This window comes from Ammospiza caudacuta, chromosome 14 (assembly GCF_027887145.1).
Source record: "Ammospiza caudacuta isolate bAmmCau1 chromosome 14, bAmmCau1.pri, whole genome shotgun sequence".
NCBI classification, from domain to species: Eukaryota; Metazoa; Chordata; class Aves; order Passeriformes; family Passerellidae; genus Ammospiza; species Ammospiza caudacuta.
In genome coordinates this window covers 15,267,405-15,286,174 of record NC_080606.1, presented here as the reverse complement: position 1 = coordinate 15,286,174, position 18,770 = coordinate 15,267,405, and the positions used below count along the sequence as shown (strand labels likewise).

General features: G+C 48.4%; 1 protein-coding gene across 1 annotated transcript; it reads left to right on the top strand.

The window, feature by feature from the left end:
• The first annotated feature begins 370 nt into the window (after positions 1-370).
• Positions 371-1,252, top strand: LOC131564124 (syntaxin-1B-like). Its single transcript, XM_058814405.1, has one exon. It carries the CDS (start codon positions 371-373, stop codon positions 1,250-1,252), a length of 882 nt encoding a protein of 293 aa, XP_058670388.1.
• Positions 1,253-18,770: the final 17,518 nt, after the last annotated feature.

Sequence of the window (18,770 nt, the reverse complement as noted above, 5' to 3'; positions counted from 1 at the left end):
GGGCCGGAGGCGTTTGGAAGGCCGGGGGTACCGGGTGGGTCACCCCCTCCGTGCCCCGTCTGTCGGGACTCCTGGGTGTCCTTGTTCCTGGGTGAATGAAAGCGTCTTTGTGCCGAGCCTCGGTGGATCAGGTGAGGAGCCGCAGCCCGGCCCGTGACGCAGGTGCGGGTGGTGCTGGCAGCGCTCCCGGCCCGGGCCTTTCCCCCGCTCTGCCCGGGACGAGCCCTTCCCTCCACCGGCCGTGCCTGGCCGGGGCTGACGCAGGACCTGCCCTCCTCCATCAATATTTGCTCTGGGGCCAGCAGGGAAGGCTCGCAGCACTCCCGCAGCCTCACACGTCCCCGCAGACGGTGCCGGAGCCCCGCGCAGCATGAGGGACCGGCTGGCGGAGCTGCAGCAGCGAGTGGCGGCCGAGGGGGACCCGCACGACGACTCCCTGAGCTTCGACAACCCCGCGTTCGTCGGGGACGACGCCAGCCCCGTGGGCCGGGCGCTGCGGGAGGCGGCCGAGCTGTGGCGGGCGCTGGAGCGGCTGGAGCAGCTCTCGGAGAGCATCGACAGGACGCAGCAGTCGGTGCTGTGCTGCACCTCGGAGGAGAGCATCGCCCGCGAGAAGAGCGGCCTCGGAGCGGCCCGCGCCGCCTTCGCCCGCCAGGCCGCGGCCCTGCAGCCCCGGCTGGGAGCGCCGCCGGCGGCCCCGGTCGGGGCCTCGGGGCGAGCGGGGCCCCGCGTCCGCCAGACCCAGCTGTGGCTGCTGCTGCGCCGCTACGGCGCCGTCCTCGCCCGCCACTACGCCCGGGAGAGCCGCTACCGGCACCGGCTGAAGGAGCAGATCCAGAGGCAGGCGGAGCTGGCGGGCATCAACCTGGGCGCCCAGGACGTGGATCTGCTGGCCGAGAGCCCGCAGGGGCCTCGCATCGTCGGCCGCGACCTGGAGGAGCTCAAGGCCAAGCATCACCTGGGCCTGGCCCAGGCGCGGCAGCGGCAGCTCATGGAGCTGGAGGCGCAGCTGCTGGAGCTGCGCGGGCTGTTCGTGCAGCTGGAGGGGCTGCTGGCCCAGCAGCACGGCGCTGCCGACAGCGTGGAGCAGCACGTCCTGCGCACCCTGGACTACGCGGCCCAGACGGGCGGCGGGGTGAAGAGAGCCGCCAAATACCAGCGGCCGTCGCGGCGCTCGGCCCTGCTGAGGGCGGCCCTCGGGCTCTGCTCCTGCTGCCCCTGCCTGCCCTGCCCCGGCCGGGGCCTGCGCTGAGCCGGGGCTGCGGGGGCATGGCAGCAGCGCTCCGGGATTCACCCGTGCCGGGCGAGAAACGGTGTCTGGTGGGAGGGAGAATGGCCTGTGCTCCTGGAACAGCGGAGACACCTTGTATGATGGTGCAAGGACCGTGCGTACCTTGTAAAATGGTGTAAGGGCCATGCACGCCTTCCTTGATGGCACAGAGACCGTGCACGACTTGCTCAGGGATGCAGGGTCCATGCACAGTTCACATGGCAGCATGAGGATCACACACACCATTCCTGATGGCATAGGGACCGTGCACACCACTCCTGATGGCACAGAGACTGTGCACACCATTCCTGGTGGCACAGGGACCTGTTGCACCTTGCACAGAGATGGAATAACCATTCACACCTCACCTGGAAGCACGAGGACCAGGAACCTCTTGCACGGTGGCTCAAGGACTGCCAGCACCTTTCCTGATGGCACAGGGACCCTGCACACCTTGTGTGGAGCACGGGGACCAGGCACACCTTGTGCATTTCTGTAGGGACAATGCACACCTTATATAATAATGTAAAGATCATGCACACCTTGCTCGATGGCACAGGGACCTTGCAGATCTTGATGGCATCATTGGGACCATGCGCCTCCATGGCAGCATCCAGCCAAGAAAAGCACTTTTAACACTCCAAAACCAGACTTCAGAATTGTCACATTTCTTGGTTTTGTTACTCTTTCAAGGAGAGAGGGCAAAAACCTGTTGAAGTTTTTGGCAGGTCTGTGGTTCCATGTGACAGGACCCAATGGCTTGGTGCCACCAAGGAGCAGCATGAAGGCTCCTCCACCACATCCCAATCCTGATTCTCCCCACTTCCTCCAATTTCTACTACCTGGGGGTTATTTGGTGCATTCATGTGGCCTTTTGGTTCTTGCTGCTTGATCAGGCAGTGGGTCAGCTTTGGGCTGGGTGTTCCTCATGGCTCATCCCATGCTCTGACACCAGGAGAGGATTTGCACAATTGTTCTGGGAATCTGCAGGCTTTTACTTCAACCTGCACCTTTCCAAATCAGCCAACATCCCACACATGCTGGAAATGCTGGAAACTTAGAGTGGCCCTTTTTTCTGGTCCCTGTATCACCACCTGAATTTCCCAAAACCGCTCAAATTAAAGCCTTGGGCCTGATTAAGTTTTTTGGGAGCCTTTGTGGAAGGTCCCACTGTGTCCTGACAGCTCATCCCACTGCTCCCAGCCACCCTTACATTTATTTTCATCTTCTGAACTGAGCTTTAATAAAACAATTTCTCAATAACCTCTTGAGTGTGGAGAGTTATTTCTTTGCAGTAGGGAGCCCAAAGCTAAGGAAGAGCAGAAATTGAGTAACTTCTCAGTGTGTTGATTGAGTTAAATTCTTAGGAATGTATAAAACTTAACTTAATTTTCAGGCTGATAAATTCGTATTTTCTGTTGACCTGGAAGACCCTCACATCAGGAATGTCTATCCCTATGAGAGCTCTGGGAGCAAAGCTGTGTGGTTCTGCTCCTGCCCTCTTCCTCCTTATTTTAATTTGTGAGGTCTAAATGAATATTCCTTTTTCATTCAAATTTTGATGAATGGAAATTCACATTTATTCAATTTTCATTAAAAACAACAAACAAACCCACAACTCCCAGACCATTGGAAACACCCCTCGCATCCCACATCCAGCCCCACATTTACTGTGTGGCTGCAAGAGCCACCTCCTGGGAAGCGCTGAAGTTATTTACAGCCTCCCAGGATACAAAGAGAAGGGAAATAAACCTGCTGAGCTTGGAGGTGGCAAATCCAAGCTCAATAAAACATATTTAACCTCCTTTCATGCCCCACTGTCAGAGCTCTGTGCAAACACCCTCCCTGGAGCCCTCTGGGTGGCTGGGCAGCGTCTGGCCCGACTGGTTTTGCTGCTCAGGAGATCATTATCATTTATCATTATCAAACTAAGGGGAAGGCGGGGTCAGGAGCAGTGCCTTCAGCCAGGACACGTTCCCTGAGGATTCCGTGGAGCACAGCTCCCCTGGAGCCCAGCACAACGGGGATGGTCCTGTGCTCGTGAGGCTTCAGCAGCCAGAGATCTCCTGAGGGTGGGATCAGCAGGGAAATAACCCTGATTGTGTTCAGGGATCCATGAGGAGTTAAAGGAGGAGGAAAAGAGGAGAAACTTCATCCCTTGGAGTGGATCTTCCCACCAGTGGCTTCAGTGGTTAATGAGACTTTTATGTATTTTTGAATTTTTTTTTTTCTGCTGCCTGGTGGCCTTTCTTTAAATACTGGCCTTTCTTTAAATACTGGCCTCAGACAGGATCTAATTATTGCAGAGCAAAATAATTAATGATATTGTAATGTGGACATTAACACCCAACAGGATGGGGAAGATTCCTTTCTCTTCTGCCTCTGGGACTCACCTGGAACACATTTAGGAATATTCCTGCAGATGGTGACACCAAGGTGCAGAACCTGCTGGAACAATTCCAAGAGTATACATGAGAGAGCTGTTTTAATTATGTCACAAATGAGCATCAAAAATGTAAGAAGTTCACATTTAAAGGGAAAAATAAGAGAAAGCCAAAGTTAAAAATTCAAGGCCCTCAGCCCACTAGCCCAGGTTACTCCAAGTCAAATCCAACCCAGCCTTGGACACTTCCCAGGGATGGGGCAACCACAGCTTCTCTGGAAAAGGGCTTTGTTTTAATGATTTTGTCAATCCATGTGCACTACAACCTCTCCATGGAGTCTTTGATAAACTTTCACTCAGAATAAAGAGTTTTTCAGGCTGGATTAACACTGAGAAACAAAAGAATTGACTGTTCAAGCCCAGCAAATGGGTCAAGCTGAACTTTGCAGTATCAAATACACCTTAAGAAGAGTTTTCCCTCCTGTTTGTAGTGGCACAGAGCCATTTGTGATGAGGAGCTGTTTTACAGCTCGAATGTTCTGTCTGGCTTGCAGGAGTCTGTCTCCAAGACAGATCCTGTGGCACTTGGTTTTATGGGAGAAGGAGGTGGCCTCTCTGTCCTCCAGGAAAGGCCCAGCATTTTTTATTCTTCACAAAATTACAGGGGCTGAGTGACATCATTTCCCTCATGCTCCTCAACAATGAATCCTATTTCCCAAATATTAGCACAGCAATAAACCTGAGACCTGTAGAAAGCTTTGGAGCCATCAGCCAACAACAAACAGACTGATGGTGATTTCCAGATGGAATCGTGGGCAGAAAGCACCAAACAGGAGCACCAATGTCACAAATCACAATTGCTAACTGCCATCATTATTTGGGCCACAAAGATCAGTTTTTACTTATCTTTAATTTTAACAGAGATGTGAATCAAACATGAAGTGGGAAAACTGGAAGAGTTGTTTCAAGAGCAGTTTTCAAGAGCAATCCTCTCCCTGCTCTCTGGGTCACACGGTAAAAACCTTTGCTCCTTTTTGTCCCCAAGTCATATCCTTCCGAGGGTGGATACTTCTGCACTTAATTCTGATGTTATGCAAATGGGAAGAGAAATAATGGTGTCAGTGCCTCTCTGAGGTGAGGGTACAAAGGCTTTCCATGCCTTTCCACACTAGGATGGCATAACTGCAATAAAACTCTGTTTTACTCACTGCTTTACACTCAGCTCAACTCTAAACCAGCTCCTTTTTAAATCCTTTACTCATTTTCTTTTTAGATGGAGCCTGACAGCTTCAGAATAACTGAAGTGGAGAATATTAGGAAGAGAGGAGCAGGGAAGATAAACAATCTTGAGAGCAGCTACAAACGCAGCTCGTTCAGTGCTGGAACGGGAACATTCAGGCACTTTTTCCAAAAGAAGCAATTAGGCACTTTTTAAATAGCTGCAAAACCTCCTTGTGTTCACTGCCATGAGGAATGGATGAGGTTTATTCACCACAACAAAAAGGATTTTATTGAAAACAGGGAACAGATAGAAGACCTGAAACCCAAACTTTTGTTGGAAGTTAGTGGCTGTATAATCTGATTGGAGCAGGGAGCTGGGTTGGTTAAGGTGGGCAGCAGATATCCATAGGCTTCATACAGGAATTTTCAGTTTCCTTGGTTCCTGCCCCAGCATCCTCAGAGCTGAAATGTTTCCTGGTTTACTATTTCAATACAGAATTCCAGGATGGTTTGGGTTGGAAGGGACCTTAAATTTGGTGGATATTTGGGAAACTGAAGTGCAGGTTGGATCTAACTTGGGACCTGCAACACTTCCTCTAATTTTGCTCCATATTCTTGCATTTTAACCATGCCTTGTCAACGTTCAGAAATGTAAATAGGGACTGGAGCAGATGTGCCTCAGTCTAGGATAGAAAATCAGTATTTTTTCCTTTTGTCTCTGAGCTGTTGAGGAAGTTCTGGGAGAGGATTGTGGACGTGACCCAGCAGATCTGCTCTGCCATGGAACACAGGCCCTCTCTCTTGTGCTGCCTCAGAATAGAGTTTAAAAGAAATCATTCTTATTTCCATACTGAGTCATTGCTGGCACTTTGTTGAGCGAGTGAATTTCGTTTCAGCTGGTGGTGAATTGGGGACAGGTGCAGAGGATCAGCTTTTTGTTCTCCTGGCAGATGCAAGGAGGGGGGAGAGCAGCATGGTTCTCCTCCATAAAGCAGCCACAGAATAATGGTAAATTAAGACTAAAGCATTTCTGATGAATAAAGGCAGAAGCACAAAGTTTCAGAAGAAAATGTGATCCGCCAAAAAAACGAAGTTTCCAATCTTGCAAAATAGAAATTTGTTATAAAGCCAGATATTTTTCATTTGTTTTAGTGGCTTTGAAACATCTCATGGACTAATTTAGGTTGAAAATAACCCAGCTGGAGGAGCAGAAGGTGGGTGAAGTCACCCAGCCCAGCACACACTGGTCCCAGGTTGGTGGGAGGTGTTACAACAGGTACAGACCTCAGAGCCTGACCTGGACCCAGCCACCACAGGCATTTCTCACCAAATTCATTGCAATCTGTTTTTCACACTTATATAATTCATAAAAGTGGTTTTGAGTGATTTGGGCCTGTTGTTTTACTATTTAAATAGTTATTTCTCAGTTAGAAAGGGCTACAATAAAAGTCTTCAGCAAAGCTCTATCTTGAGAAAAGTGATGTAAGTGAAATATTTGGTTAACTGATTAAATGTGGGTTTTAGACACTGGAAAAGCTACAGCCAAATACTTTTCACTGTTGGACAGTGAACCCTCCTGGCTTTGGGGGCAGCCAGTTCTGGGGCAGGCCGATGTACAAACACAGGATTTGGAGTGAAAGAAAACCCGAGTGTTGATTTCAGCAGAGCTCCATCCACCCCAGGGTCCACATCCTGCATCCATTTATCCTTCCAGGGATAAACTCTGAGCTGTAATTCCACCTCAGTTTGGCAATTTCATAATTTTTCATCGTTTTCCACCGTTTCAGGTTTTTTCCCAGCCAGCGACCGCCGTGTCCCAGAGAGCACAAGCAGCCCCAGAGATGCTGCTCAGGCTCCTCCAGCCCATCTGCCACCCGAGTCCAGGGATTTGTGCCTCCAGCGGGGAGGACACAAGGAATTATTTCTGTGTGGGCTCCCACGGGAGCAGCCCCGGCAGATGGATCCCTGCGGAAAGCTCGGAATCCTCATCAGAGTCGCACCGGGGATGCTGCAGGAGGGCGATGCTGCGGCCAAGCCTCTCCCGGCTCCCTGTGCCCGTGGCCCCGTGCCCGTGGGCTCTCCTGCCAGGGGGAAAGACCTGGCCGGGCTGAGGACGCGTTTTGGAGGAGGAAAAGCGGCAGGGATGGGAAGGAAGGGTGGATGGTTTGCAGGGATGCTGCGGGCTCTGCCAGCAGGGAATGAAGAGCTGAGATCCCGCTCTGGAACTCGGCTGCCCCATCCATCCCTGTCCCGCCCAGCAGTGGCCAGGGAGCTGCAGCCATCCCTGTGCCAATTAACACCCTGGCCGTGGGTAATTAATTAATGGGTGCATCCTGGCTCTGCGTCTGCCCATGGTTCCAGAGCGGAGCCTTCGGCTCGGCTCGGCTCATCTCGGCTCATACCAGCTCCTTCCACAGCCCCAGCCCAATTAAAGGGCTTGATGTGTGCTAATGGCTGCACTAATTAAGTGTTGCTGTTTATCATTAAATAATGAGGCTCATTAGCATGGGCTGTACAGCGAGGCGCTCGTGGCTCGGGAGTTCCCTGCTCCAAAACTGGAAGATCAATTTTTTTTTTTTTTTCCCAGCATCTCAAAGCATTCTGACTTGTTTAGCCAAAAGAATTTTAAACGGGGAACATTTGAACAGGCTGTGGAGGGAAACATCCATCTGCTCCCTGGTTTGGGTCGCTATTGATCCCTCCAGTGTTCCAGAGGCTCAGGGAAAAAGGGAAAATCGGATATCGACCACGTTCCCAAAGGGAACATTTTTGCATGTGTACAAAGCTGAATTGATTGCAAGAGTGCAGCCCGCACTGTGAGGAATTTCAGCTGGTTGTTTTGCTGGTGCACCATAGTACAATGTTTTTGTGTCATTTCTGCTCCATAATTCTCAAATTTCCTAAACTAAGCAGAATATTAAAGAGCAGAGTTTTAAAGACTGATATCCACTGAAATATTCACAATATAAAATCTTAACACATCCCCAACACTAATTTAAACCATTCCAGCCATTGGGTAAAAATAAAAAATGGGAAAAAAAACCCAAACACACAGCAGGGCTGAAAATCCAACTTGTTTTCACTACTCAGTTGCAGATAACCCTGGTGGATCAGAGAGTCCTTTTAAATCCTCATTTTATATAATTTTATTATCAGAGGGGCCAGCTGGGGTCATTGTGGCTGAAGATTACCAACATTTCCATTACCATCACTTTATAGCTTGGCCATAAACATCCCTCAGAACTGGGATAGTCCAAGGCTTTGCTTAGAAAGAAATTTTACCTTCAAAACTTTGAGTGACTTAAGAACCATTAAGGAAGGCAAAAGGAAAATAAAAAGGTTAATTTTCCTCATGGTAGATATTTTTTCCAGCCTTCATAACACAGAAGTCTAGTTGTAATGGATACTGCTCCTTCCTATTTGCTTGTTTTCTTGAAAAAAGCTTTGTATCAGGAGCAAAACGGGGCAAAAATGGGATTTTTTTTCTTTTGTGGTAGGTTTGTTTCTGGGATGGGGTTTGTGTTTGTGCTCCTGCAGAAGGGCAGAGTTGGGATTTACCCTGGCTGTGATGTTTTCCCCTCTCCATTAACAATGGGAAAAAAGCTGGGATATAGTGCTGTGAAACTGCACTGAGAGAGGGAAAACTGGGAGTGATGAGAACTGGAGCAAATGCCCTTTTGCTGGATACAATGGGATAATTTTATTCATAAAATGGCAAATAATTCCCGTGCTGGAAAGCATTTTGCTTTTTCCTAGCAGGGAAACAATGGGCACAATTCATGCAGGCACCAAGGAAAACAAGTTTGAAGGCAGAGAGAGCTCCAGAGCTCTGTGTGAGCAAATGCTCCTCTAATTCCAGAGCTCCGTGTGAGTAAATGCTCCTGTGATTCCAGAGCTCTGGAGCTCTGTGTGAGTGTGGGAAATTCTCCTCTAATTCCAGAGCTCCATGTGAGTGTGGTAAATTCTTCTTTAATTCCAGATCTCCCTGTGAGTGTGGTAAATTCTCCTCTAATTCCAGAGCTCCGTGTGAGTGTGGTAAATTCTCCTCTAATTCCAGAGCTCCGTGTGAGTGTGGTAAATGCTCCTGTGATTCCAGAGCTCCACATGAGTGTGGTAAATGCTCCTGTGATTCCAGAGCTCCGTGTGAGTGTGGTAAATGCTCCTTTAATTCCAGAGCTCCAGAGCTCCATGTGAGTGTGGTAAATGCTCCTTTAACTCCAGAGCTCCATGTGAGTGTGGTAAATGCTCCTTTAACTCCAGAGCTCCATGTGAGTGTGGTAAATGCTCCTTTAACTCCAGAGCTCCATGTGAGTGTGGTAAATGCTCCTCTAATTTCACATCCAGCCCCAGAGCTCCCTCAGGGATCATTCCACACATGATGCCATGCCCTGGATCAATAGGTTAAAGCTTCCTCATCACTGTGTATCACTGGGTCAAATAAAGGTTATTTTTAGCTCCAAACCACCTCTGTGTTGTGGTATCCGAGAGGGAGGAGCTCCCTGGGACCTGTTGGGTTGGAAATTCTTTTGGAATTTTGGAAATTCTGTTGGAGTGTTATCTGTGTTATCCCCATGTGAGCATCAGACAAGGGGTTTGACCCTGATCTATTTATTTCCCATTAGGGGAGCCCATTAAAGGAGATTAGAGGCCAACTCAAAGTGCACAAATCATTCCTCTTACTACTGAGAGCCAGGAAAATAAGAGAAAAGAATTTTATTCATCCCTTACCAAGCAATTCCAGGTCCCGAAGTGATCTATGTCAGGCAAATATTCAGGAAACATTAATCCACATTAAGACATGGGCAATGCCAGGATGCCCAGGAAAATCTCATCTCCTGGGACCTCACCAGGAAAACAAAAAAATTAAAATTAAAATTAAAATTAAAATTAAAGAGTGTTATTGCTGGCAGGGAAGGAGATAAGGTGTTAAATAAGCCTGATAAGGGATGCAGGGCTGTGGCACATCCAGGGATTCACATCTGTAAGAGCTCAGATGGGACATGAGATTTGTGGGAATCAGCGGCACGACACCCATGAATCTACAATAAAATGCAATATTTCATAAATTAAAATATCTTCTAGCCAGCATTGCTCACAGCCACCATGTCCCACCTGAAATTTATCCTTCTGAGCAGATTTTTGGGAATAAGAGTTGAGGTGCATGATTACATTGATTTCTTATTTAAAATAGACTTTCCTGGGGTTTTGTCTCCATGTGAGTGCGTGGGTTTTATTCTTTCATTAAATAAAAACCTAATGAAAATAAGGATCTGAAAAGTTGGAGGGCAGGAATGACTCCACTGCCTCTGGAGAGAGGCCATTAGCTCTGTCTGAGCTGTTTTATTACTGAGAGCTGCAAAACCACTCCTTTGCTTGCAAAAACAGCTGCATTTTAGTTTGGTAGCATTTGGGGGAGGACTGTGATTAACTGAGAGGTCGATTTTCTACATTTTCTGCACAATTTCAAATTCAAATGATATCCAAATTAAATTCAAACCTGAAAAAGGCTCTTTTTGCTTACACAGAAGCAGCCTGAATCACCCACATGCAGGAGCTCTCCTCTTAATGTGTTTTTCCCAAGATTTGGCAAAAAAACCCAGATTTCTAAAGGGTTTTCCTTTATCTACACATGACGTTCCTGCATCCTGGTAAAGGATGCAGGAATCCTTAAACCTGCTCAGAGCCATTGGACTCCAAACACCTGAGTGTGAAAAATAATCATGCAGACCAAATACAGGAGTCAGGATTATTCTGGCTGCGTTCTCCTGGCTGTCCAGAGGGCTCAGGGAATTCAGGAGGAAATTCCACAGGAGCTTTGGTGCCAGGGTTTGCCCTGGCTGCCTCCTCTGCTCCGGAGCTGCGTCACCATTTTATGGAGCCCATGGAATATTCGTGGGTTCATTATTTCCACCTCTGCTTCCCCCTGGAGCAGGCACAAAACTTCATTATTTTTTTAATTTAACTCAGTAGAAATACTGAAAATTGCTTTGAGCAGTTAATGTAGCTAAAGTACAACAAGCAAGCTCTGCTGTGCGTAAAAGACAAAAAACTCCTGCTCTGGTCCGGTTCTCTGTGTGCCCAGTAAAATAGTGGAATATGGAAAAACAGGCTTAAAACCCCCCCTTCATTATGGAATAACAGGTTTAAGAAGCCTTGTTCTGTACCAAAACCTTAAAAACTGGCAGAGGAAATATTAAATTCTGCAGCAAGACTTTACTGCCTGGGTTTTATGTCTTTTCCAGCTCCAGGTTTCAAATGAGTGTGCAGATCCCAGAATCATCCTGGTCCTGGAGAAGAGTGAGGTGGATCCAGGGGCTGACATCCTGCTGCTTCTGCTCCATTCATCACCATCAGCAGGGATGCTGCTCTGCCTGGCAGATTTTTGGATCCATAATTGCATCAAAAGTGGGAATTAAATGGAATATTTCAGGCTGGTGAAGCCACGGCCCTGGGTGGCTTGGAAGAGGAAAAAAGGACAGTGTTAACTGAGGAATTCCCAAATAGAGGGTCAGCAGAGATTCATGGAAAAGAGGAAGGGGAGGGAGGAGGCTGAGATTACTGAGCAGTAATGCTCTGAGCAATCCAAAAGTCAGGGATGCTGGGCTGGAAACCAGGAGTTGGTGGCACCAATTTTTCCATAGGGAGAGGGACAGGACTGCCCAGTGACAGCACAGCCCTGGCTGGATCACATTTCAGAGCAGGGAAAACTATGTAGATGGAAGGAAAGACATGGCTTATGGAGGTAGTTTGTGAATAATTACATTTATGTGTTTTTAAAATGTCCCATCCCAGCAGAACCAGCCCTCCAAGGTGGGAGTAGCCCCATGGAGCTGAAATGGGGACAGAAGTGCCACTCCTGGGACTTAAACAGCAAATTCCCAACTTTGGAAAGTCTTGGGAAAGCCTTGGGGCAGGCTGGCTGCTCCCACCCCAGAGCTCTCTCTGTGTCCTGCCAGGCTGGAGCTCCTCCTGCTCCAACCCATCTGTGCTGATTTCATCACCATAGACTTCAAATGAGTTGGATTTCTCCTGAATCAATCCCCAATTAATTACCTCAGCTGAACATTGTACAAAGGACCAATTTTTATCTCTTTCCCTGCCCATGTGACTGATTCACTGGTAATGGAAATCTTTGCCTTCAGGCAGAGGAACGATGGCAGCCGGGTCTTCTGCTGCCCATAAAAGCCAGAAAAACTCAGAGATATTGCTCTCCTTTTCCCATTTTCCATTTTTTTATAGACATCTGCATCCAATCAATTGTAACAAATGTCTTCTCTAAGCTCCTTGTCTATTTTTTAAAGGTCTGACTGGTGCAGCTCCTGAAGGAAGCAATGGGAATATGGCTATAAATGGGCAATTAGTGGGAAGCAACACTCATTTATGATTTTTTAATAATTTCTATGAAATGTTACGAGTCATTTTACTGAAACCTGCTTATTTGTCTTGCACTGACCTCACTAGAAACACTCATCTTGCTAAATTGACCAGCAAGCCACATTTATTGGAGTCATTTAAACCAGGAAATATCAAGTGACTTATAAAATGCAGAAGATGGAGCAGAGGATTCACATTTGTAGAATCTCCTCTTTCTGCCACTGGTTAAACCCAGCCAATTCAATGGCAGCAGATCATGAGTCACAAGCCTGTAGGAAACAGAAAATCCATCCAAAGTCTGGAATATTTGTGGTGTAAGGAGGAACAGCACCAGGATTCAGCCACTGGAGACGGAAGGTTGAGGACCCTCCAAGGGTCTCCAGCCTGCAGGACTTTGTCCATCAAGTGAAAGGATCTCACCTGTAGGATGGAGAATCCTTGTCTGCCCTGTTTTTCCTGGCAGTTGTGCCCTGCAGTGAATTTTATCAATTGATGAATGGATTTCCCTGGAGAGCAAACCCTTCTCCCCATGCTGGGACAGGCCCAGGAGATGGGCTGGGTTTGATGGCACAGGAGCAGGTTTGGGTTTGCTCTTTCCTCCTCCCTCAGCTCTTCCCAGTTCTCCTTTCTCCTCCTGACTCATAAATAATGGAGCTGTACAGGACAGCCAGAATCTACCCAGATCTTCTTACAAAAGGAGGTATTCTCCACTGGGAAAACCAGTGTAATTGCAGTTCCATTTTATTATTTGATCTCTCTGTTGTTTATAGTGTAAATAAGGAAGACTGGGATTTGGGAGCTGCCTCCCAAAAACCTCTGTTAAAAAGGAAGTTGGGTTATTTTGCTTGGCTGCTATAAATACTTCATGAAAATGTCTACTCTGTCAAAGAGAATGTGAATTTGCTGAGTGTTGAAAGGAGCTGCAGAAATGCACATTAAAGATTCACAACCCAGCCCAGGCTTCATTCAGGAGAGGCTTTCTCATGATTTTTTCAGTTGATGGGATCCTTCACAGACATGAGAATATTTGTATCTTCCTTTGACTAAAAAGCTGCTTTAAAGCACAGCTTGATGGTCTTATTCAAACAGAGACAACATTCAAAGCTGGCAATTAAGGACTCAGGGTTTTGGCCAAGGCATCACATCCCCACTGCTGAAATATTCAGTGCTCAGTGCTGGCTCTGGGTTTGTCTCACTTGGTGAGGAGCAAACTCTGGATGGGAGCTCTGCAGGTCACATCAGGCGCCTCGTGACAGGGCCATGCTGAGCTCCTCCATGTCCCCCTCATTGAATCCAAAATTAAATAGGCCACAAACCACAGAATCACGGGATTTTTGTGTTATTTTCCACCCTGTTGGTTGTGGGGATATGTGGGGTGAATCAGCAAAGTGGTCCATGAGATTTTAAGTTGTATTCCAGCTCTTTTGGTTGGACAGGGTTTGGAGCAGCCTGGGGTAGTGGAAGGTGTCTCTGCCCATGGCAGGGAATGGAATGAGATGAGCTTTGAGGTTCCTTCCAACCCAAACCATGCTGGGACTCTGTGATTCTCTCCTGGATGTTCCCAAGTGATTATTTTTGTTTTCAGTTGCCAATCCCAGCGAGTCCTGCACATGTAACACAACACCTGCACATCCTAATTAAATCCTGAATTCTATTTGTTCATTGAGTACTTGTCCGTGGCTATATCTGATTCAAACCTGCCAACTGTTTTTCCCTAACAAACCATGATTTATTTGAGTAGATCCTGCAATTCATTTCTCAGGGCAGCGCCTCTCCCTGCAGTCATTTGGGCTCTTCTGTGTCTTACTGTGCTTCCATTCTTTTTGAAAGAAAATGAAATCTCCCACATGAATTAGCATAATTTCTTGTGAGAGTGACTGTGCTAAAGCCATTGACTAAAGCAGTTTGCAAACCAGAATATTTTTTCAGGGAGATGAGTTCCTTCTGGGCAGATATGCAAATGGAGTCTTCTTTTTATTCAAATATCTGAGGAATTATTTGTGGGGAATTAGTTTGTGATTGTTCCTGAATCAGTATAAAAAGCACTTGGACACTGCCTGCATATTAAGAGTAGTTATTTATAACACTTAATAACTCAACTCAGCAAAGGTCACAAGGGATAAATGGTGCTCCTGGATTCAGGCAAACATAATTCATTAAGGATTAACATCTGTCTGGTAATAGAAAAACATAATGGAGCTATTGGCCTTCACGAATTTCCCTAAGATCAACATCCTTTAGGGTTTGGGGATGTTTTATCTTTTTTCTGTGCAATACAGATCCAAGGAGATATTGATTGGGATGCTCTAAGGCCAAGCCCTGGGTGTTTATGGAGCATCAGGGGTTGAGAGGTGATAAAGAACAAACCCTCAGCTCTGGCACTGCTAAAATTGGCAGCCTGAGGTGGAAGGTGACCTGTTCCTAGGGTATTTCTGGGCTGAAACCACCTCAGCAGGAGCTTTCACCCTTCCCCAGAAAGCTCAGGGTAAGCAAAAGCAGCCCAGAAATGGGGAGAGCTCCCAAAGAGTGTGGAACCAACCAGGAGCAAACCAGGAGTGGAATTAGTAGTAGAAGTAGTTCCCAAAGAGTGTGGAACCAACCAGGAGCAAACCAGGAGTAGAATTGGAGTGGTGCTCCTGCCCTGACAGGAGATCCAGGAGCTCTGGGAGGACAGGAAAGGGCTGGGGGATGAGGGGAGCTGCTGCCAGGTGAAGTGGGATCAAACCTGCCACCAAAGGGAAATGTTCTCCAGGGGTCCCACACTCCACAGCTCATGAAGTGAAATGTGAGAGTATAAAAATATTTCCCATAATCACCGCACTCTACCCTTGGCCACCTGGACCCTGCAGCAAGAGTGATCCAGGGAAATCCTGCCAGCAAGATCCATCTCCTCTCACTCCATCCAGCCCACGAGGACTTCCCTGGGCAGCAGCACTCCTGCTTTCCTCTGCCACCAACTCCCCCATGCCTGGAAGTTTTCATCTGACCAGCAAGAAAAAGCAGATTTCTTGTTGAATTGACAACATCCCATTAAAATTCAGCTGCAGCTGTCTCCTGCTTTGGTGGCAGCACATCCCTTTGGGCATCTGTCTTGTAGGTCAGACATCCTGAGGTACCACTGAAGAACCAGAACTTTATTACTACAGAGGAGAAGAGATAAAAGGGAGAGAAAGATAATAATTACAGGCTGAGCAGAGGAGAAAAATGTTATTAGTGGCTCCAACGACCTGTCTGCCCCAGGCATTGGAAGTCCACCGAAATAAACAATTGGTCTGGGAGATTTGAGTAAATAGATAATGCAAAATTTATGTTCTTTGGGTTTCTTTGTATTTAATGAATGCAGTGACTCCACAAACAGGTTGTGTCAGACACCGTGTCCAGCAGAACGCGTCAGCTGAGCCGCTCTGACAAAAACCAGGTCACAAAGGGTGACCCACTCCAAACTGCAAAGACACCTCCCCGTGCACCACCAGGATACGTGGAGAGACCTGACATTGCAGCAGAAAGTTCTGCAGTTGTTTGGAAGGTGAATTGTGCTTTCCTGCTGAAATGGAGAGGATCAGTATGGCAGAACAATGAGTTGTGGAGCCTCAATCCTGCTGGGACCATGTGTGGTCAGTCACTGTCCCTCAGTCCTGCTGGGACCATGTGTGGTCAGTTATTGTCCTCAGTCCTGCTGGGACCATGTGTGGTCAGTCACTGTCCCTCAGTCCTGCTGGGACCATGTGTGGTCAGTTATTGTCCTCAATCCTGCTGGGACCATGTGTGGTCAGTCACTGTCCCTCAGTCCTGCTGGGACCATGTGGGGTCACAGGAGTGATGATCACCTGTGGAGGGAGGTAAATTTGTGTGAGGGCACAGCTCAGAGGGACCCCAGCTCAGGTTTGCTCCACTCAGGTTTACTCCATCCATGGGAATTTTAGTCCAGCCCCAGGATTAGGCTTCTAATCTTTGTATTTAAGCTACAAAGTGAAAGATGTCCCCAGCCATGGTTTGGAACAGGATGATTTTAGGGTCCCTTCCATCCCAAACCATTCTGTGATTCTACAAAAATAATGAAAACCTCGAATCCCTGATCATCGGGCAAAAAATCCCAAGTCTTTTTTAGAGCAGATTTCCCTGCTTGTTTTATTTTACCATTTCTCCTCAGGTGTGGCAGAATCCCACAGGCAGCCCCCAGCCCATCCCCAGCCGGGCTGTGCCAGCATCCCGCCCGGTCACCATGGCAACGGGATGCACAGGACAGCGAGCAGCACGAACCCTTCGGAACCCTCCGGAGCTGAACAGGAACCTCAACAATGGCCAGCCCAGACTCCGGGCGTCTCCGGGGACGGGGTGGGGGACCGGGGTGACGCAGGCTCTGATGTCACCCGGCGGCGGCCCCGGTGCCACCGCGGGAATGGCAATGAGGCGGGCAGCGCCGGCTCTGCGGGAGGAGCCGAGCGCTCACGAATGTCACCAGCGCCCGAGGAGCCCGTGCTCGGCATGGCAATGACGGCCCGGGGCAGCGGGGGTGACACGGACAGGAGTAACTGTGACATCGGAGGGGAAATAAAGGGAGCGGCTCCCGGGAAATGCGGCTCATCTGCGTGGCGGGGCTTCATCCGAGCGTGGGGAATGGCCCCGGGTGGGATGAGAGGGACACGGGGAGGTGCAGGTGATCTGTCACTGCGAGGGTCAGTCCTGGGTGTTTCACTGTTGGTATTTGAGATGGTTTTTGCTTGGGAGATGGAGCAAAGCCGTGCTATTTCCCATGGTGGCTCCAGGTGTTCTACCTGGCACCTTCTCCAGTCATTCCATGGAATCCCAGGGTGGTTTGGGTGGGAAGGGACCTTATGGATCACCAGTTCCACCCCTGCCATGGGCAGGGACACCTCCACTAGCCCAGACTGCTCCAGCCTGGCCTGGGACACTGCCAGGGATCAGGGGCAGCCACAGCTGCTCTGGGAAATCCATTCCTGGAAAATTTCTACTCTGTTCCATCCCCAACTCCACAGGGAAGAATTTTCTCCTAATATCTGATCTAAACCTGCTCTCCTTCAGCCCAAAATGATTTTCAGATCACATCTGCCTAGCTGCATGAGGAACAACTCATTGACCACTGTGAATGACACATAGGAATCCTCTCCACTGCTATTTCTCTTTAAAATTTAATTCAAGTCTCAGGTTTTCAGAGCAGAAAACTTTAATTGGAACAATGGTCACAAGCACAGGGTCTTTCTGCAGTGGTTTTGAGCATCAATAACAATTACTTTCCAAAGCTCATTATGTGGGTTATTTGTGTAATGAGCTCAGGCAGTGTTTGAGTCATTGCAGCTGCTCCAGGTGGGAGCAGCTGAATTTCAGGTGAGGGATGATCTGTGCAGAAAATCAGATTTTTCCTGACCCCAGAGAGGGGCCTGAGCCCTCAGCCAGGGGCTGCTGTGTCAGCACTGCACAGAAGATTCCAGGGAACATCACAGCAAAGGAGAAAGCAGCAAAGACCAGGAAAATCAGGGCAGCATTCACTTTTAGGGGAATCCCAAAGATGAGCAAAGGGCATTTGGGCCATGAGAGGGAATTTCTTGCCCAGCCGAGGCTGAAGAATTCCAGCTGCTCCTCCAGGATTAGCAGCATCTCTGTTTTTTAAGCAAGCTAAAAAGTGCAGGCTGCTCTCTGCCCACTTCATAATGCTCAGCTGGGAAATCCCAAGGACGTGGAGCAGAAATAATTGGATATAAAATGACAAAGTGGCATTATTATACATCATAGACTTTCTGCTGAATCAATACATGTCAGGAAGCATTCTGCTGCCCCCAGCTATCAGCAAAGAAAGTTCTCCATGGCATTCCCCCCAGTTTAGTGCTGCCTTTTCTTCTGCACCTGTGAGGGAGCCCATGCCTGGGACAGGGAGAGCAAGGAAGGAGCAGTTTGTTACAGAGACCCCTCACAGGAAGGCAATAATCCCCTAATGGGATTTACCCAAACCAAATTTACCCTTCCTAACCATCCTATAAAATATTCCCTCAGTTTCATGGAAAATCAAGAGAAAAGCTTCCAAGTATTTGGGAGAATCAGATGGATGAGCAGGTACATTAAAATCAGGATTTTTAACCCACATTATGAGGATGTTTTCTGAGCAGGAACCCGGGAAAGCCATCGGTGCCCAGGTCCCCTCTCCTCAGTGGGTTTCCACCCTGATTAACAAATGGTTTTCCTTAAAGCACCCCATCCTTGCCCAGAGCTCCTCTCCATGCTCTGCTTCTCCAGCCCAAAACAGCAGGGCAGGGGCAGGGCAGGCGCCTCTTGCACACCTGTGACACCCTCAGGAACTCTGACAAATCCCTGAGCGTCCTCCACTCTGCTGACACCAATCCAGGGCAGAAATTCATTTAAAGGCTGGTCCAAGCCCCAAAGCACAGCCCAAACCAGCTGGAATCAGGTGACAAAACATCAAGAAGCCAGCACTGCTGCTTTCTCCAAAAATTCCCTCTCCCTGTTCCTGAGCACTCCCTGGAGCAGCCCTGCCCCTTTCTCTGCTCC

What these genes read in the sequence shown, in the direction of transcription:
- LOC131564124 (XM_058814405.1), top strand. Translation starts at nt 371, where the DNA reads ATGAGGGACCGGCTGGCGGAGCTGCAGCAGCGAGTGGCGGCCGAGGGG.